This window comes from Castor canadensis, chromosome 9, assembly GCF_047511655.1.
Source record: "Castor canadensis chromosome 9, mCasCan1.hap1v2, whole genome shotgun sequence".
NCBI lineage: Eukaryota > Metazoa > Chordata > Mammalia > Rodentia > Castoridae > Castor > Castor canadensis.
Window position 1 is genome coordinate 124,303,076 of NC_133394.1, and position 20,872 is coordinate 124,323,947.

The 20,872-nt window shown below is 39.6% G+C and overlaps 1 protein-coding gene across 5 annotated transcripts in view; it reads right to left on the bottom strand.

The window, feature by feature from the left end:
* Tbc1d1 (TBC1 domain family member 1) overlaps window positions 1–20,872 on the bottom strand; it is a 200,594-nt gene that overhangs the window by 85,094 nt on the left and 94,628 nt on the right. For all 5 annotated transcript variants that reach the window (XM_074042461.1, XM_020161878.2, XM_020161876.2 and 2 more), the window contains 5 exons: window positions 15,554–16,018; window positions 12,236–12,325; window positions 10,732–10,836; window positions 9,640–9,772; window positions 4,509–4,600 (listed from right to left, as the gene is read on the bottom strand). In XM_074042461.1, the coding sequence (XP_073898562.1) occupies window positions 4,509–4,600; window positions 9,640–9,772; window positions 10,732–10,836; window positions 12,236–12,325; window positions 15,554–16,018 (885 nt within the window). The remainder of the gene's footprint in view (window positions 1–4,508; window positions 4,601–9,639; window positions 9,773–10,731; window positions 10,837–12,235; window positions 12,326–15,553; window positions 16,019–20,872) is intronic.

Below are 20,872 nucleotides of genomic sequence, written 5' to 3' on the forward strand. Positions count from 1 at the left end.
TCCATGTTGGAATGTGAAATGGCACAGCCACTTTGGGAGGCAGTTTCTTATAAAACTAAATTACTCTTACTAAATGATCCAGCAACTGCACATCTTGGTATTTGCTCAAGTGAGTTGAAAACTTAATGGCCATACAAAAACATGCATACAGATATCTACAGCAGCTTTATTTACAATTGCTAAAGCTAGGAAGCAACCAAGATGAACAGATGAATGAATAAACAAACTGTGGTGCATCCACAGAATGGAATATCTGTTACTCAGCACTAATTAGAAATGAGCTTTCATGACATGAAAATTTGTGGAGGAACCTTAAGGGCTTACTGCTAAATGAAAGATGCAAACCTGAAAAGGCCAAACTATAATGACAAGAAAAAGATCAGTGGTTGCCAGAGGCTGGAGAGAAGGAGGACTAGACAGGGGTTTTCTAGAGAAGTGAAACTTCTGTATGATTCTGTAATGGTGGATACAGGATATTATGCATTTGTCAAAACCCCTTAATATACACCACCAAGAGTGACCCTGAACTATGGACTGCAGTTAATAACATGGTGAATACTGGCTGACCCACTGATTGCACAAATGCACCACCCTAGTGCAAGATTATAATAGGGAAAACACTGGGGTGGGAGGCAGTGAAAAGTTATCATGGAAACTCTTGGTAGTTTCCATCCAGTTTTTCTGTAAAGTTAAAACAACTGCACTTGAAATAAATATTTAAAAAAAAAAAAAAAGCTGCAGGGAAGCAGGCAGGAATTACAGGAGGCCTCTGAACTGAGCTGGTATTCTTTTGTCTCCTACCTTTTTAAACCTTGGAGATAGCATCATGGTGTTTTGTTTGAAAAATTCTTCATGATGCCTTACTTTAAAACGCCAAAAAGGACTAAACTTATAGTAAGGAGAGAGGAGGAATATTAATGCATTTCTCCTTAGAATAGAGAGGAAATAAACTATTCAAATTGACAGAGAATGAAAGCACAACTGAGTACAGTGCACTGCCATGATTGTCTCCCATTGAACACCGTGTCTCAGAGCTAATGAAGCCAAAACAGCAGAGAAGTATGTAAATTTCTCCTCAAAATACTTCTGAAATATGGTGAGAGGATACCCTCCTACTGACTTCAAACAAAATAGTATGGTGTCATCACTAAAGATCTTCCATATGGCCTCACATGGAATATTTCAGTATTTCTTAAAAGTTTAATAACATTCATTAGTCAGAGACACAAATCCAAGGGAAATAATGGTGAATCAAGTTGGGTAACATCACTTTACATTTTAAAATTATCTGTGGTGTCAGAAGTTAGGATAGTGGCTCCCTGGGTGCAGAAACAAAGAAGGACTCAGCAACACTGGAAAAGCTCTATTGCTTAACCTCAGTGGTAGCTGCATAAATATATTAGCATTTTAAAAATTCACTGTACTGTATACCATTGATCTGTATGCATCTCTAGGGATGTTATACTTCAGTTTTTAAAAAATTCAAAATAATTAGTTGCCTACTAAAATAATAAAAACAATTTTGTAACATGCTTCTTAATTTTATTTCTATAAGGGACTTATAAAGTATTATGAAAGCAACTGAAAAACAAGTTTCCAACCCTAATAATGAACATCAGAATGCTAAGAAAGTCTGTGGTAGGGAAACTAAATAAAAAGACAATACTGCCAGGCATAGTAGTACACATCTATAATCCCAGCATTTGGGAAGCTAAGGCAGGCAGATCATGAGTGTAAGGTAAACCTGGGCTACATAATGAGTTTGAGGACAGAGAGGGCTACATAGTGAGGCCCAGCCTCAAAAAATCAAAAACAACAAAGAGATGATGCTCATTGGACACTATATTCTGAAACTTCCTTTAAAAATGTTAATCCAATTTTATTTAAGAAATAATTTTAAAGTCATAAAAATCCAGCCAGATTGATATATATATATATATTCTTTAGAGAGTAGGACCAGGCTCCTCTGACCATTTAACTTCAATTTGTGAAATCTCATGTGATTTAATGAATTACCAGTGCCTACTGATGTTTCTCCTTGATTTATCTTAGCATTTAATTAAATCATTCCCTGAAATACACTCATTCCAATAAGGAGAAGTACACTTTGTGACTTATTGTTTTTTAACTAGCCCTATGTCAGCTTGAAAGCAATTCTTCCTGCTGACTATGACCAATTTGAATTCAGCACAGTCAGCAGCATGAGAAGAGAGCAAGACCCCTGTGGCGTCATCTTCACATGTGTCCACTTAGGAATGTTTTAAAACCATACATTTCAAACAGCTCGTAAGTAAAAGGCAGCTTTGCAGTGTCACCAGTCCTCTTAGGAGTAGAAATGCTAAGATGCCCACATGCCCACTGGTTACCATGTCCTCTCAGAGTGCTCACAGTCAGCAAGTGTAATCTCCAGCATCATTTTCATAGCTACTGTTGGCTTTCTTTTATTTATGGTTCTGTATGTGTTCCACTTTTTTTTTTTTACATTAAACATTCATTTACAATAACAATGAATATGGTATATATGTTTTCATAACTATTTAAGTAATCATACACCATTAATTTCAATAGTGATCAAATTTGTCTTTTAAAACTTTTACTTGGGGGATTTATTCAGAAGCAAATTACCCTCCAGGAAAGACTGGGCAAGGAAAAAATAGTTACCATTCTATTATAAGAGCACTCATAGAACAGCAAAGCCAACTTTTTCTTCGACTTTTCTAAACTGTATGATTTTCAAACACATTAGCAGCCACTACTGAAAAAGAAACCAATGACTTGGTTTCAAAAATGTTTTAGAAAAACCAAAAATGGTCATTGAGGAATTAATTCAACAAGACCATCACTATGCCACCAGAAGAAAAGGTCCATGCCACATCTGTGTCATTCAGCAAACAGCCACACTTGCGATGGTAGGAAATAAAGTATGAGCTAGGTTTTCGAAGCCAGAGTAACCAAAAAATAAAATAAAATTACAGAAATAATTGGTCACTGGGATTTTAACTGAATGCTTTTTATTTGTTTAAGTGAACCTTGTCATCTGTTTTTTGGGGTTTTTTTTTTGCCTAAAGTCTGTTTGGCATAATGTGTTTGGCTATTTAAAAACCTGCACAGAGCAAACAGAAGCTCAGAATCATAGCTGTCAGGAATCCTCCCTGCTGTAGGAGAATGTTTTATGATCTGCCAATCATGCTGTTTTAGGGAAGGTAGGTGGGGCTGTCTGTATAAAAGAGAAAACCCACACTAGGGAAGGGAGGGGCATTCTCCATTCTTGCCCAGAAGATGCTCCCCTAAGTGACTGGACAGCACCACACCAGCAAATGGGCCAGCACTAACAACCTTGGCTTTAACTATAATAATCAGAAGCAAATTGTCCATTTCAGAATTCCAAGTATACATCACATTGTATTTGTCTAAGACTGTATACTTAGAACTCTAAAGAAAAAAAATGAAGTAGTGATCTCAAGCTAATTCAGAAGATGAGAAAACAAAAAGGCAAGTGAAAACGCTCCAGACTATATATGAAATTAATAAAAAAGCCTTCCTATGCTTCCTTTCTACACGCATCTACCAATCCTACTACAAAAGAATAGGGAAAGAGAGAAGAACCCCACCATGCGATTTAAAAGGAGAATCCTGTCATTTTTTACAAAAAACAGAAAACAGATCATGGACCTTATCTGTAGTCTTTCCCCAGTGAGCGTGAGGTAGAACTTTACAACCCACACATTGCTAGCCTTGTTTTGTTTAATAATCTGCTGGTCATTCAATGTGCCCCTCACCAAAAAAAAAAAAAGACACATTTATTGAGTCTTTGGGGCAGTGACACTGTCCTGAGGAGGGGCATAGAAAGGTGTCAGGAAACCACAGAAAGCGCCCCTCAACTAAGGCAGACATGAAGTCTGCGATGAGCTCATTGAAGATTCATGGAAAGCAAACCTCCTTAAAGCCGGAACACGCAGCTCCATGCAAGCACGGGTGAGAACTGGTTTCCAGAATACACAAAGTCAGTGAGCTTGGCTTTTGTTTTTGAGGTTCATTATTTAAGTATATGATGTGAACTACATTTATGTTCAAAATTAAAAGAAGAGGAGGAACAAGTTTCTTCAAATTCGTGTGCAACTGTGTCTCCTGATTCCCACGTTTTGGCTGAAATCCTGAGTGGGAAGGAATAGGGAGAGGTTCCCAGAGAGCAGAGGAGAGCGTGTAGACCAGGCTGAGGTTCTTCCCAGTATATTATTTCTTTTCTCACAGTCTAACATATTTTTTAAGAGAGTGGGGTCCCCGTTTTCCTCACTGTGACTATAAAAGATGAGATCTGACAGACCTGACATGACTCTGCATTTCTAATCTGGCCCTTCTAGGGACTATGCAAGCTTAAACCAGCAGGAACTCAAGGCTCCTCCTTGGTATATGACGACACTGCTCTGCTACTCTGTCCACAAGACATTTCACAGACAGGCTGCCTGCCTTCACTTTCCTGCTAGAAATGAGAAACTTATGTACTGTACCTGAACCTCCTCAAAAATAGTTGCTTGCTCCTGATTCGTCAGTGTTGTCAGGTGCTTTTGGAGTTCTAGTTTGGTTTTGGAAGAATTCATTCCTGTTAAAAGACATGAGGAAAGTATTAAAAGTGATGAGGCAGAGTCAACACCATTCACACTCACTCCATTACAGTCTGATACACCTCTTCAGGCTGGCCAGGTTTCAGGAACTCCTGATCAATGACGGTATCGCTCAGATGCACTAAGTGCTCCACACAAGGTACCGAATCTGTGCTTTTCATTTAATACTCAAACAACCTGAGAAAGAAGTGCTGGCATCTCAGTTTCACAGGAAGGGAAACCAAACACCAGAGTGCTTACATAACTTCCAAAGACCACACACTTGGAGTCACCTCAGTGTGTGTGGTCCCGAATTATTTTCTCATTTATATGAACATGAAAACTTTACCTAAGAAAACGCAACTACTACTTGGTTTGAAAACTGATCCACATTTCTCTCTTTCATGTTAGATTCTCTTCACATAAAATTGACTCATGTGGCTAACAATTTTACCAGCCCATGCTATTAACAGTATTAACGTCATTTCATTCACAGCACAGAGTTTTGAGGAAAAGTTATAAAAACAAAGCCACTATGTAGAATGTTAGTGCCCATGGGAATCTGATATTTAAGAAGTCCCACCCCCACAGAGCCTAGGGCCTGTTTTGTCTTTTCTTGATGTTCAGAGACTAATGTCAAACAAGATGAGAGATAAGAATGGAAGAACTTGCTGACCCAGCTAGCAAGGAAGATTCCTTTTCTCCCTGAGTAACTAACTCTCCTTCCACTCTCCTTGTCCTGAGGGGGTAGCCGCAGGGCAAGGGCTGAGCAGGGCTGGGCAAAGGTCAGGAGCCTGAGCAGTGATAGATGACCTCCATGAAAAAGTTGGCTGGAGGGACTTGAAAATTGTACCTTCACTTTACAGAGGAGCTGGGCAGAGGTCACTGACCCTACTCAAATTGCCATAATGATCTCCACCTCCAGAAAGTCCTTTTTCCTTTTTTTCTTTAAACACAAGATAACCCAAAAAGGCCACTATACAAACAACCAGTATTTCAGCTGGGCATAATAGTGTATGTCTGTAATCCCAGCTACTCAGGAAGTAGACAAGTTCAAAGCCAGCCTGAGCAAAGTTAGCAAGATCCTATCTCTAAAACAAAATACAAAGTGGAAGAGTGCTTGACTAGCATACTTGAGGCCTGGGTTTAATCCCCAGCACCAGGGGAAAAAAAAAACAAAAAAACACCTAAGCAATTATTATGCTATTTCACTCAACACTTCATGTGTTGTCTCATTTAAGCCTCAAAATAATCACTGAAGTAGGTTGAAGCAGGCATTATTTTTAGTAATCTCAATGTACAGATGAAGAAACAGGCACAGTGAAGTCAAGTATTTTGCCCAAGGTTATCTGTCAAGTAAGGACAGAGTTAGAATGTGAACCATGTCTGCCTCCAGAAATCAGACTTAGATGGTCCCCAATGCCTCCTGTGACTAGAAGAGCAAGTTGCCTGACACACAGGTACTTCACTGGAAAGGTGAATTTAGAGGTAGGGTAAGGTGCAGAAAGGACAGGGGGTTTGTCACAGTGTGGCCAGTTGCCAGTTCATACAGAGTCTGGCAAGCAGATACAAAGCTTTACCAGCAGCACTGATTAAAGCAAGCAAGCTTAAAATTATGAATACAATATGCCCTCAGTAATCATTAACTAAAAATAATTACTCAAGTATGGAAGATGCTCTGATATAGTCTAGGCAACACAGTTTTGGAAATACCATGTCATTTGGTCAAACATTCACAAGTGGGAAAACCCCAGAGCTCTAAGAAGAGTCAGAGACTAAGTGTATACTTGAGAAGCTCAGAAGTCCTAACTGCAGCCTCCTCTTCATCTCAGCATGTGGAGGGAGCCTTTGCCAAGTCCTAGCCTGACTGGATTGCCTCACTTCAGCTGGTCCTTCCTGCCCCATCTCAAACCAGCTGGTCCTCCCAGTTCCAGGCCCTCCACATGGCTTCTTCCTACCTGCAGCCGACCCTGCGTCCACAAGGAAGGCATCTCCTCAGACCACCCCCCCTTCGCACCTCTTGCCCATCCCCCCCGTGATGCAAAATGAGGTTGGGAGGTTGTTGGGAACAAAGATAATGGGAGGCAGGGAACAAAGCAGAAAAGGGAACCAGACTGCAGGGAATTCCTGCTGCTTATGAGGCCGACCCCACACTGTCAAGCTGGAAAGTTTTTATTAGAGGGGGCTTAAGGAGTGACTTTGCCAGAGGACAATTTGCTGAGAATAAAAGAAAACCTCAGCTGAAGTTTCTTCAAAGAAAGTGTAATTAATTTGGACTGGGGTAAGTGCTCAAGTGGTACAGCACTTGCCTAGCAAACATGAGGCACTGAGTTCAATCCCCAGTAGCATCAAAAAACACCAGTAATAATTAATTTAATAATTCCCCAAATGTTCCTTAAACTTTAAAATAAGCAGAATACCATTTAAATGCCATGGGAATCATAAGTAAAGAATTGAGAGCTGCACCTCTTATGGTTGTGCAAGCATGTTAGTTGTGCATTTGGTATAATTAATATGCATAGTGTATTCATCCTATTTCACAGATCCCAGAAATAACTCAATCACATCAACTGATTAAGAAAACACGGTCTGAAAAAAAAGAAAAGACAGTCTGTCTTGTCTTTCTTCTTGTGTCTGTGTCATTGGTCCTTTCCAGTGTTTGGTCAGACCATAACTTAATTACCAATATAGGAGTTTTAGTAAATACCACTTTGTTCTCTTTATTAGGTCACAATAGCAAAAAGAAACTCCAAATCTTCCCATAAAGTAATTTGCACCTCCTCTACAGAGGATGTCTCTCCAAATGTGCCAGATAAGACTTCAGAAATGCATCCTATCCTACAGGCAAAACATCGTCTCCCCAGACAGCACCACTGAGTGGTTGGTTTTCACATGAGCAGAGCTTTCCGCCTTGGCTGAATTTTATCATATGAAAGATTAATTCAATGATTATTTCCAAAACTACAGCAGCAAAATCCCTACCCTGGCTAACCTTTCTCAAAGCTCAGCCAGACCAAAGACTTATCGAGTGAACTCTGCAAGCACTCCAGTTCTGCAAATCACTATCTGCTTTATCTCCAAGGTCAGAGTCACTGCTGGCTTCTTAATGAGCTCTTAGGGTACATTTCTGCATCATTTACCTTATCTTGAGAACAACTAAGAAAAGGGTTAGTGATCCTCTCAGTTAGAATCTTTAGTTAAAGCAAAACTTCTCTTGTTCCAGATATATTTTGTATGTCAGCAAATAGTAACAATGTGGAAAACACTTGAAAATAATACTCACACTCACTTTAAATAAGAGCACTAAATGGCACAGATAAGTCTTCACAGACCCCGTAAGATGTCAAGTGTCAATTATTTCATTTTCAAAATAAACCATACCATTTCATATCCATTAGGATGGCTATCATTAAAAATAATAACAACTTTTGGTATGAATGTGGAGAAATTAGGACTCCTATACACTTGTACATTGCCAGTGGGGATACAAAATGTTATAATCATTGTAGAATAGTATGGTATTCCTAAACAATTAAACACAGAATTATATAATCCAGCAATCTTACTGTTGGGTATATATCCAAAAGAACTGAAAGCAGAAGCTTCAAAAGACAGTCATAGCAACAATATTCTAATAGCCAAAAGGTGCAAACGACGCAAATTTCCACTGCTTATATATGGATATACATATGGACTATTATTCAGCCTTTAAAAGGAATGAAATTCTGATACATACAACATGAGTGACCCTGGAGGACATTAAGCTAAGTGAAGCAAACTAGAAACAAGAGGACATATTCTATATAATTCCACTTTTATAAGATGCGTAGAGTAGTCCGAGGCCAATTCACTGGATCAGTAAAATAGTGGTTGTCAAGGGCTAGGGGAAAGCTAGGGAGAGTATTAAATGAGTTACAAGTGAGAAGATGCAAAAGTTCTAGAAATAGACGGTGCTGGTTACACAACAATGTAAATGAACTTAACCAATGAACTGCACACTCAAAAAAAGTTAAAATGGTAATTTTTGCTATGATATTGTTGCCACAATTTTTTTTTAAAGAGAAACAGGATCTAGATGCCTATGTATTTTTTCTTTACACAATTACAGCTTATAGAAAGTATTCCAGATACATGAGAAATGATCACTCTGTTTTCTTTTTACAACCTGGCTGGTTTAAGTCATGTGACATTCCCAAAAGCAGACAATTTAGAAGTCCTACAATAAAAGGGATAAAATGGAAAATCAAGAGAAGAGGGGTATAAACCTCTTCATCTTCTGAATTTCCTCAGATGAATACCCAAGCCACCCACTGTCACAGCCTCAGTCCCTCTCCACACCTTCCCAGCTGACCTAGTCAGACACTGTCTCTTCCTGTGGGAGGTAGGAGGAAGGCCTCCACTCCATTCCAACCTGTCTGGCTCACTGACTCAATATCCTGAGCTCACTATATATACTGGTTTATTCATATATGCCTCTAATCCTCAATTCATTTATCTGTAAAATGTGCAAAATTAATGCTCCCTCTCCTTCCCACAAATGTGGTGAGGACAACTGCATATGATAAAAGTTTATTATGGTTTTTCCACAAGATAAGTTTCTAGAAACAGCAGTACCTACAGTCACCACTTGTTTATTCTTGCCCATTCATTCCTCAACTACAGCCTCCAGGGAAACTGTCCTGGCAGAGGTTACAGGCAATAGAATGGAGAAGCATCGTGGGAATTCCTTAGGTCTTACCTTAATAGTACTTCATGAAGGGACAATATAACTGACCACTCACCACCACCCACACCTCCAAGGCTACCATGAAACTGTTTGGTGAGCTCCACTAACCTCAGAGTGTATTCGATGAAGACGGCAGAAGGGGACTTGAGTTCTGTTCTCTATATCCAGGAAAATGCTGACATACACAGCATGGTGAGAGTCTGTTACTAATACAGGCCTCAGTCAGGCAGAAACTGGCAACAAATACTGTGGTCTAAGGTTTTCCAGAGATTTAACTACCACTGTGCTATGGCCTGAAAGTGCCATACTCACCCTCTATCCTCTCACAGAGCTTGTGCAGGTTCTGCAGGGGACAGCCCTCACAAAGCTGGGCTGGCGCCTTCGCTGTCCGCTGTACCGCGGCCACTGTGAAAGCCTGCTTCAGTGTCATCATGATCTCGTCCACCTAATCAAGGAGAAAAATCAGAGCCAGCACAAAGCCAAGTTAAAGTCAGCTGACAGGTCAGGAAATCTATAGAAAAAAACTGGTATTTTAAGATTTTTCTAGATTACCTCCCACAGGTTAATATGTAATGGTAATAACTGTTAGGATTATGGTCTCAGAAATGCTACCTAGATGCTCATAGTTCTTTTTTTTTATTGTTTTATTATTCATATGTGCATACAAGGCTTGGGTCATTTCTCCCCTCTGCCCCAACCCCCTCCCTTACCACCCACTCCGCCCCCTCCCTCTCTCCCCACCCCTTCAATACCCAGCAGAAACTATTTTGCCCTTATCTCTAATTTTGTTGAAGAGAGAGTATAAGCAATAATAGGAAGCAACAAGTGTTTTTGCCAACTTAAAGTCAGCTGACAGGTCAGGAAATCTATAGAAAAAACCTGTTATTTTAAGATTTTTCTAGATTACCCCCCACAGGTTAATAGGTAATGGTAATAACTGTTAGGATTATGGTCTCAGAAATGCTATCTAGATGCTCGTAGTTCTTAAAGCACGTAAGATGCAAAGCAAACACAAATTAAATACTGAGTGAAAGCAAAATGCTGATTGAAAGTATAAAATGACATTTAAATGCTAGATTAGCATTTAATCCAGAAGGTGAAAGTGAGCATCTTTTTTAAAAACAATGAAAATTTAAAATGCTAACCAAAATTAACAGATGTGTACTAGCTAGTTATTAGTCACGAATGAATAATTAAAGCCAAATGACACGGTTACGTAGTTTTGATTTTGGGTATTTTTTTTTTTTTGCAGTACTGGAATTTGAACTCGGGGCCTTGAGCTTGCTAGGCAGGTGCTCTCCCACTTGAGCCACACCCCAACCCTGCAGTTTTGCTAAGGACAAAAAAGTTACTGAGGTTGAAATTCCTCCTAAGTAAGGCTTCAGAGTAAACCTGCTGTCTCACCAGAGCTTCATTTGCACACTGGAACACGTAACAGACGAAATGAAAGCCGCCACCACCTGAAGACTCCCGGCAGATAAACCCAAAGTGGTCCACGTGTCGGATGCCCTGTGGAAGGCGGGGGAAGAGAAGACTAAATTGTATCCACAGAGGCACCACTGCCAGGAATGCAAATGAAGATTGATAGAGCAAGATTTTAAAGAGCTCTATCAAATTACTATTTTCTCCCATATTTAAAATTAAGACGTATCTAAAAACATCTCTCAGATATGGAAGACCAATATTCTACTAAAATGTAACTTTCAGTCCCTCACAATAAGAACTATTAAAATCTAAGGGTTTTTGTTTTTTATTGGGTGGGACTGGAGTTTGAACATAGGGCTTTGAACTTGCAAGGCAGGCACAATGCCACTTTAGCCACAAATCTAGTCCACTTTTCTCTGGTTATTTTGGAGATGGGATCTTGAGAACTATGGATGGCCTCGAACCACAATCCTCCTGATCTCAGCCTCCCAAGTAGCCAGAATTATAAGCATGAGCCACTGGCATCCAGCCTAAAAATCTAAGTTTTAATGTTTGTTTTACTACTAAAGGGAAGTGGAGAAAAGCTGGCAGAAAAATTAGAACTTTTCTTGGGCATTAAAAAATAAAAAAAAAAAAAATTGAAAAACCAAAAGCAGACCAGAGATTCAGAAGAAACACATCCACACATACATATGCATGTATAATATATAAACTCACATACCTATAGAGGTTAAAATATGTAAAACAGACTGGACTCTTAGAATAATAAATATGTAAATGCTGATGTAAACTGGCATGAACAATGAAAAAAATATTACATATATTTAGACTACAGAATCTTTTAAGTATAAGATATGAAGGTCAAGAGTCTGTCATAGTGTCCTAAGAGTTCTTTCTAGTAAGCATTAATATATAAACGTTTTTTTTTAATTATCAACTAATAGAACTTTAATACAGATAAAATATCTTCTATAATATTAATATATCAGGTCCTCTGAAAGCATTATCATGCAGAGAGAGATACAAGTGCCAATAGCTTGAAGTTCAACTTACAAACTTCACTTCTTTAGGAAATAATAAAATTATCACATTAAAAAGTAAATGTTTCACTTTAAGAGTTCAGAAATAGCAGCACACCAAGATGAAATTCTGCAAGTGACCCTACTTTCAGACTAAATACTCTCTATCAATAAGCAATCACTGACATTCCCTGTCATCTCCATCAATGTTCTCAGCAACAAATTAAACACATGCCAAAGACTGCTGCTAAGAGAATATGGCTTTTGCTATGAGCAAAATGCTTAATTACAAAATTATGGTTTACCTTAATATACTAAAGGAAAAAGAGAAGCAAGATCACAAATCAAGAACATAAAAAAAAATCCATCTTGTCACACTGTTAGCATTTCTGCTGTATGACAGATAACAGAAGTCGTCCTTAAAAAAGTCAGTTGCAGTCAAACAATAACCAGTCTCCATTTACCTGAGAGCAAAAGGATATCTCCTTAAAATTTTTCTCCAATGCTATTTTTTTGGTGTCAGGACTGATGAGGTAAACTTCAGATTGGCCAATCTTAAAAGACAAATGAACAAACAAAAAAGCTTCTCATGAAAACTGAATTCAAGTTTATTATACAAATTTTCTTATGTCATGACTTATGGGAACAAAAAGGAAAATGGTAAACACTAACAAAATTCTACTATATCATCATAGAAAATTGTCTCAAAGGTTCTAATTTATGCTATGGATTCTAGGTGGCACAGAACAACTATATTACATTCACCTATGTGAGACAGCAGCCTTCTCTAAGTGGAAAAGACCAAATACTCAAAAGTTAGCAATAAGCCTCAGAACCCTTTATTAGGGAGTGAGGTTTCTATACAAGTGAATATTCTAGAAAACACAAGTTTCTATTTAAAATTTCCAAAACACTTCTTAATGATTATTTTTAAGCATCTTGTCTTTACTAAATTATTTCCAAAATAATCTACTATTAGTAGAGTACATACAATGTGTGAGGCATTCATATACACTACTCACCTGACCTTAAAGTTAGACACTGTCTTACTGGCTTGGGTTACCATGAAATACCCACTCTAGTAGAGCGCTGTGATATATGATGCCCACACTGAGGAGCACTCCCCTGGCTGTGGGAGGCTGCCCCCCAGCCTCCACATTCTAAGTTTCTTGTTCCTGCGTGTGTTGTTTGCTACAGATTGAATTTCTTCTCAGGATGGAGAAGTGAGTGGTCACATCCTGATGCCATCACTGTAAATCACAATCTCTTCTCTGCTAAACTGTTTACACCTGATATGGAATACAAGCTTGCTGGAAGCTGGGGAATAAATCTAGAGTTGTTATCCTCTTGATGAGGAGGTCCAAGAAACAAGCGTCCTATAGTGTGGGGCACTCAGAATAGTTTTTGCTCACTTATGATTTCTGAACTGTCTTCCAGGCAGATGACATTGACAGTAGCCATAAATCCTCATTCTTCCATGGGATTCAAGTATGATGAAAATCAACATTTTTAACAGGAAGCATCTTTCTAAATTAGCCAAACTAAAACTGTGTATCTCTAGAGTAGGAGGTGACTCAGTATAGCAACCCCTCCACCTTATTTGAAAACAATAAATCTCTACTTTGGGTATATTTCATCTCATTAAAAGTCAATGTTTCTACCTACATACAGAAGATAATCCCTATTTATTTTTTTAAAAAATCTTTGAAACTCTCATAGCTGCCGAATTCCAAAGCATTCTTACTTGGTTGCAGCTGGCTGTAAAGAACAGATCTGAATTTAAAGTTGGGTGGGGCTGCTGAGGTCCTGGTCATATCCAATCAATCCCTTCATCGCCTCAGCATGAGCTCCTGAGTTTCCCATTTGTTTACTGCTTCATCTTCCCAGCTCCTCATCTCTCACCTGGACTACTGCAATGGCTTCTTAGCCCTACTCCTGCCCTTTTCCTCTACCTTGTTCTGTATTTAAAAGCCATTTATAATTACTTTAAACCTTTTAGTGACTGCCTACTGCATTTAGGACAAAAAAAGAAAAATCCTGAACATGATCCACAAGGCCAGGCCTAAGGAAGCCCTGACTCTTACTCCAGTCCCTTCTCTGCCCACCTTCCCTCCTTGCTTGGGGTACAGTCACCTGGCTTTCTTTCTCACTCAACAAGGCACTGTGACAGTGGCAGTGAACACACAGATGAACGTCTATACCCTCATGAAGCCTATCTTCTTGGGGTCACATGGAACATATACTTTACCTGTTTATTTGTAATTGTGTCAGATGGCCGTAAGTGCTATAGAGAAAAGCTAAGCAAAAAAGCAGGATGGGAGGTTGCTACTGGCCTTAGTGACTATTTCTCCATGTCATGTTACCTTCTCAGCAGAGACCTGACACAGCAGAGCCCTGAAGACTCAGGACAACTGGAGGAGCCTGCAAGCCAGGGACACAGCAGTTCAGAGGCTTCAGGACTCTCCCAGGTACCATGCTCCATCCATATCTTCTGCTTTCCTACCCCAGGAGACCCTGCCCAGTGACCTCATTGAAACCTCCGCTCAGTGAGAATTACTCCCTCAAAGACACTTCTTCTGATTCCCTGGGTATTCTCACCATGTCTTCTACTTCTCTGTTGCAGCATTCATCATAGCTGTAATAAGATAATTATTTATACAATCAGTTGCCTGTCCCCCTTGCTGGACTCTAAATTCCACATGGGCAGAGACCATGCCTGTCTTCTTCACAGCTAAGTTTCTGCAGGGACCTTATACAGGCAATCCAACAATAAGAACTTGTAAATAAATGCACTGAGCAGCCTCCTCCATGACACCACAAAAGTTTTTTGAAAAAATATATAAGTCACACATTGAAGTAGAAGTGTGACTGCTGACACAGCACTTGTTCAGTATACTAGGTCAATGATAAAAAGAGGGAAGAAACTAGCTGTTTACTCTCTGACACCCCCTCTGAACTGTAAATCTGCACACATCAACACGACGTTTTTCACCTATAGGACCACTTCCTTACCTCTTGGCCATTTTGTTTCCTTGGGTTAAGCACAAAAAGGGCAATTTTCCTCACTACAGAATCAGCACTTAGAGGCAAAGAGAGAGCCAAGGAAAAAAACAGTTCCTATCAGAGACCTGCTTGCTGCTGGGAAAGCTCAGAGTCCCATCAGCTCAGACCCACAGAAGTCCCAGGGATGGCAAGCCCAGCCAGAAGAGCTCAGGTCAGCAACAAAACAGGGACCCTGACAGCTAGGGAAAGCCACTATAGCCATTCTTTCCCGGCATTTGGCTTACTGTCATTTTAACATATTTTTCCTGGAAAAGAACAAGCAACTGGCTAAACCTATTTCCATTTTGGTACAAATTTCAAATATAAGGTTATTAGCAAGTCTGGTTATCATGATTAACAAAGCACAAATGTTTTATAAATTGATAAAACAATGAAGAGAATATTTTCCACCTAAAAGATTTCATTGAAATTAATATACATTGTTTACAACAATGTTACTTAACAATAGTTACTTAACTATTCTTTCCATACTGGAAAGATGTCTTTATATGAGAGGGAGATAAAAATTAGTTGAAGACAGAAGATGGATTCTCTTATGCTCCCCTCTAATGATTTCAAAGGCATATGGTTAACATAAGAATTTTATCCTAGGTAAAGAATTGTTCCGTCTAAAAGTATACAGATTCACACATAAATCCAAAAGCACTTCCTAAGCATCTTCACTCAGGAAAGTGGACTTTCTCAGATGTGGATGTGCAGAAAGCTTACTAGTATTTTACCGTAAAGAGCATAGTTCGATTTTCCTCAATGTCTGTTGGCTGCACAATATTGTGTCCACTAATTAGGTGGCTCTCGATGTCGTTTTCCTCAAAAGAGCTGAAGAACCTGCTGTTCCGCAGGCTTCCATCCTGGAACTCCTTCCTGAAGGCCATGGAGCGCAGGCCAGGCTGGGAGAAGGACTTGCGCATGGGCCGGCGGGGCTCCGCGAGGGTGGCGATCGGGGGCACAGGCACTGGCAGCGCCGCCTCCCAATCTGCTCTCCGGCTGCAGCTCACGTGGTTGAACTTCTCAATGCACTCATCAATCAGGGCTGGTGGGGCCTTCTTGTGGGCCACTGTCACTCGACCACAGAAGAGCACCTCGAACTTCTTGGCGAACGTGTCATCGAACTCGGACGGGCAGCGCAGCTCCTCCTGGCGGGCGATCTTGCCGGCCTGTCGGATGGAGCTGATGATCTCAGGCACCTGTGCGAACAGGAGGAGTGTTACTTGGAACTTGCGCAGTGAGAATCGTTCTGGAGGCACCCAGTGAGCCAACGCCCAGCGCTCTCAGCACCTGCCCTGTTGGACAGACCACGCAGGGCCGCGGGAGCAGAGGGCTGAGCACCCCAATGCCTTCTACAGAGAAGGAAAGGATGCTTATTTACCCAGAACCTCATACCTGCCAGGCGCCTACAATAGGTGACCAGCCCAGGACCTTGCTCCTGCAGCCAGATAGCAGGCCTTGGACTGAAACCCACTCCAAAGCCAAAGGCCCACCTCCTTAAGACCGTTGTCTCCAATGGGGCTCATCAAACATTACTCACTTGTAGATTTCATGGAAGACTGATATTACCTTTTAAAATATTTACTCAAATCATAGCATCATTATTTCCTTTGATAACAACTAATGGTTATGACCCAGCCCTATATTCTAAGAGTTGAACAGTACTACAGCAAAGCTTGAAGGTTTTAATCCAGGAGTGCACAACCCAAGGTTCATCATGTCAGATGGGGTTTCTTCATAGACTTGGTTTCTAATATGAAAATCTTTCTGGGGGAAGGAGTTGCTCTACAGGGGTATGAACTCAGAGCGCTGTGCTCTGTCACTTCACCCATGCCTCCAACCCTTTTTGCTTCAGTTATTTTTCAGATAGAGTATTGTGCTTTTGGCTCTGTTGGCCTTGGAACAGTGATCCTCCTACCTGCGCCTCCCAAGTAGGTGTAATTACAGGCATGTACCACCATGCCCTGCAAAAATCATGATTGAAAATATGTACCAAAGGGTCTCACCTATAGTGTCCTCCCTACCACTACTCCTTCATCATTAACTCCTGCAAGAGCCCCCCCAAAGTAGCATCAGCTAAAAAGAGGCAGTGTCTGGACACTGCTTAGCTGATGGACAGCACAACATTCAATCTAATTAATACTTGTGGCCCATGAAAACAAGGCAGACATGAACCTAATCTTCCAAATAAACAGCCTAGGTTTGTTATGACCTATCACCTACACCAATTTTACCATTTTTTCTATGTAAGGAAAATTCAATTTAAGGCCCAATACCCAAAGGCCCAGGTAACAGTATTACCAAGTGGGGGTTGAGGGGGAAATCCGCTTTCTAATTCAAGTCAAAGATCAATGTACAGGGTAAAGGGAGGTGGTTTTAGCAGATTTTAAAAATAGCTTGTATTCTGTCTTCATGACAATTTCCAAAGACCCAAGGACTTGAAATGTTCTCTTTGTCATCAAATATCAAGAACACCTTAGAGATAATTGTTCTGCCATGAACATCAGGATATATCCTTTCATGGTGTTTTATCATACAAAGTATCTTTAGAAATATCTTGTGTCATTTTAAAAAAATGATCCCTAAACAATATTTAAAATGCCAAAATATTACCAGATGTCAAGCATCTACTGTCATTGAGTATTTTATATGCTTATACTGTAGCTCACTCCTACACTGCCAAATAACTTTATACATCATGTGGAGGCCTCAAAACTGCTTATTGATAGAAAAAATGACAAGCCAGAGAAGAGAAAGAACAGGAAGCCTAGGCTTCATTCACACTTTTGCAGATGATTCACCACAAGATCTTAACAAATTCAGCCACATTTTCTCTCACAAGAAAAATGCTTGTATGATTACAAGATATTCCAGGGAAAAGGTTGTTTCTGTGTCGTAAAGAATGATACTTTTTCAAACCAAAATAGCCAATTCATTCAAGTAAAGAGCTGCCATTTTTCTGAGTAAGTGTGTGAGATTATTTTACCAGGAGTCACAATTATTACCTCTACTCTCTGCACAGAAAATATAAAGCTTAAGCAAGGTTTTGAAGCTTGCTAAAACACCTGATGTCTCTGTATGCTGTATTTCCACTACTTAAGCGGGCAATGGTGTCTTTCATTATATATCAAAGGTGAAAGAAAACGTGTAAAGTCATATGATTTTATGGCAACTCAGCCATAAAAGGAACAAATGAAGAACAGAGCACTTGACTGTCCTTTGCTTTCCCAGGGTCAGAAGCAGCTGCAGAGCACATCACACTGGATCAGAGTTGAAGCTGTAGAAGTTTTTCCATCCCCCAATCTCTCCATTACTTTCATGGGACTCAGACAGGTCTCATTCGAAGACCAAGGCCAACCTCTCCTTGCTGTGACGAGCCTCAGACATGACAGTACAAGGGTTATCAATGAAAAGGTAAATGCATCCTGCCTTTCATAAGCTCTGAGAGACTGCATGTGATATGGACATGAAGGAGGTAACTTGCATTTAAAAGACTCCCTGAGGTCCTGATTAGAAGACTATAACCGTTAGGTGATCTCTGAAGGCAAATAGCACATTGCCAAAATGCAGTTTTAACAATAAACTGAAAATCTAAAAATCCAGTGCTGTTTAAGATTATTGTAAGTTATTCAAGTATCCTAAGAAACTAAAAAATGTCGCTTTCTGTGTTTGTAAAACTTTATCAGGACTGGAAGCACTTTAAAAAAAAAATCCACTTGTGATGAAACCCTGAATTCTCTATTCTATATAAATGTGTCCTGGACTCAGCTACACTTACCATTTACAAGGGAGATCAAGCTCTTTGCTTCATTTTTTCTTTTCTAGACATTTTTTTAGGTATCGCTAGATGGCAGAGTTAGGAATTCAGGTGTGTGAAATGAATGCAGAAGTATCCCTGCCTGTGTAGGGAGTGGGGCACCCAGAGAGACAGAATTACACGCAGGCAAGTAATAGAGATAGGGTAGGCTGGGAGCCTGAACTAAGAACCAATCACTGAAGACAGGAGGCTGAATAAGAGGTTTGGTAGCAAAATCCACAGGCTTGATAGTGACCTGGACAGGGGAGTTGAGGGTACTGAAGACTTCACATGGTTGCCAGAGCTCTAGCTCAGGCTTCCACAAGGATGACTGTGCCACAACCTCACACAGAAATAGAGAAGAAGGGACAGATTTGGGGAGATAAGTCTTGCTTTTGTACATTCTGAGTAAGACCAGCAGGCCTTGAAAGGAAAGGTATCTCCTAGACAGTTGGACAAATGGACCTGAGGTCTAAGACAAGAGATCAGCTCATATACATGGGGTTACTGAAGCTCTGGGAACAGAAATGGGAAAAGTAAAGGAAGGGAACAAAGACAGACTCTGGATACCCCAACATTTCAGACAAGACAAGTAGGAGGAAGCAAGGCAAGAATGGAGCACAGAAATGCCAAGGGAAGTGGACACTCCATCTTCAAGATAGGGAGAATAGCGGACTGAGAATAGGCTAAGGGCTGAGATGGGTGGGATGGAGTTGACAGCTCATTCAGATGTATTAAAAAAAAGTGTGTTTGAGTGGGAATCAACACTAACTCCCAAAATAAACACAACTGAAAAACTGCCTAGGGTGAGGCTTTATTTAGTTTATAAGAGCATATACTTCAAGCTACATAATTCACTGCAAATAAACAGACCTTTTAGGTCACTGGAGCTTATTCCCACTGATATGATCTGGGTACTTTTAATGACAATCTTGTTTCTTTTAGTCAGAGCAGTAACATCTACGTCATTTCTGTTTGCAGATAAGCAGGTAAAGTACTATAGCAAAAGTAAGAAATTAAAGTATTTTAACTGGAATAAACTTAAGGGCTTGGGCTTGGTTTCAACTCCTTATTCACTGGAAATCACAACCAAAATGTCAAGTAATTAAGATCAACCACCAACAACTAATGAAGAGACAGTCTTTTTACATATATAAAACTTGGGAAGCAGATGTAACTAACCAGCAGCGCACTTGCCTAACATGTACAAGGCCCGGGTGTGATCCCCAGCACCTTGAGCACAGACACACAAAAAAAGGACTAAACTCTTGTCAACTTATTTCAGTTGAAACTAAAGCTCAGTTCTGAAAGTAAACCTGCACTTTATTCACAGCCAAAACAAATGCAAATGCACATACTAAACAAATGCATAGTCAAGGACCAAGTTCCTGCAATAGGCTTAAGTATGTATTGTTTTATAAGCAGAAGAAAAATGATATTCCAAGAAAATCAGAAAGTTACTTCTGTAAATAAAATTCTTATTTGAGCATTTGGGCCGACATTCTTTTTAAGGATTTAGGGACTTGAAAGGATTATAAGCATACTGCAAGTGTAATTTTATTCACAATGATTTAGAAAAGAGCTCCTGAAATAATCTTTAGAACAAAAAAAAAAATCATTTTACTTTGCATTTTTATAGTTTTGCTTTTCTGCCAACTACTAATAAATAAATACTAAATGAATCTAAATAAGCCTGGTATTTGTATTTAAAACTCTAGCAGTTTTTTTCTAGCAATGTATTAAAACATTTTAAAGCTACAAAAATATGGCAGGATACACTGTACTTTGTTCCTTAGATGAAATATGTTCTCACTGCAAGGAGTGAAAACAAGCATGTCAAACAGAAACTCTATTTAGTATAATTATCTTCCAGAAGCAATAGACCTGTATTTTGTTGTGGCTGAGGATAACTTGTGGTGATTTGTGTATGTTGGCCATAAAGAAGGTAAAAAGGGAGAAAAACTAAATTAAACTAGTTTTTCCTCATTCTACTTTAAGTGCCTTGAATTTCATGCAAAATGCTTACAAAAATACCTTATTAGTGCCCACTACTTACATTATTTAAAAAAAAAAAAAAAACCGTTGCCACTTCCCAGATACAACTCACGTGACAGTCACATTATGACTAACGAGAAACTAGAGTCAATCATGATTTGAAAACACCTCCTCCCCAAGGCACCATTCCTCCTGACTTCAGGAACCTCACTGCCTCGGAAGTAAGAGATATTTCTGAATATGTGATTTCTAGCATAATGTG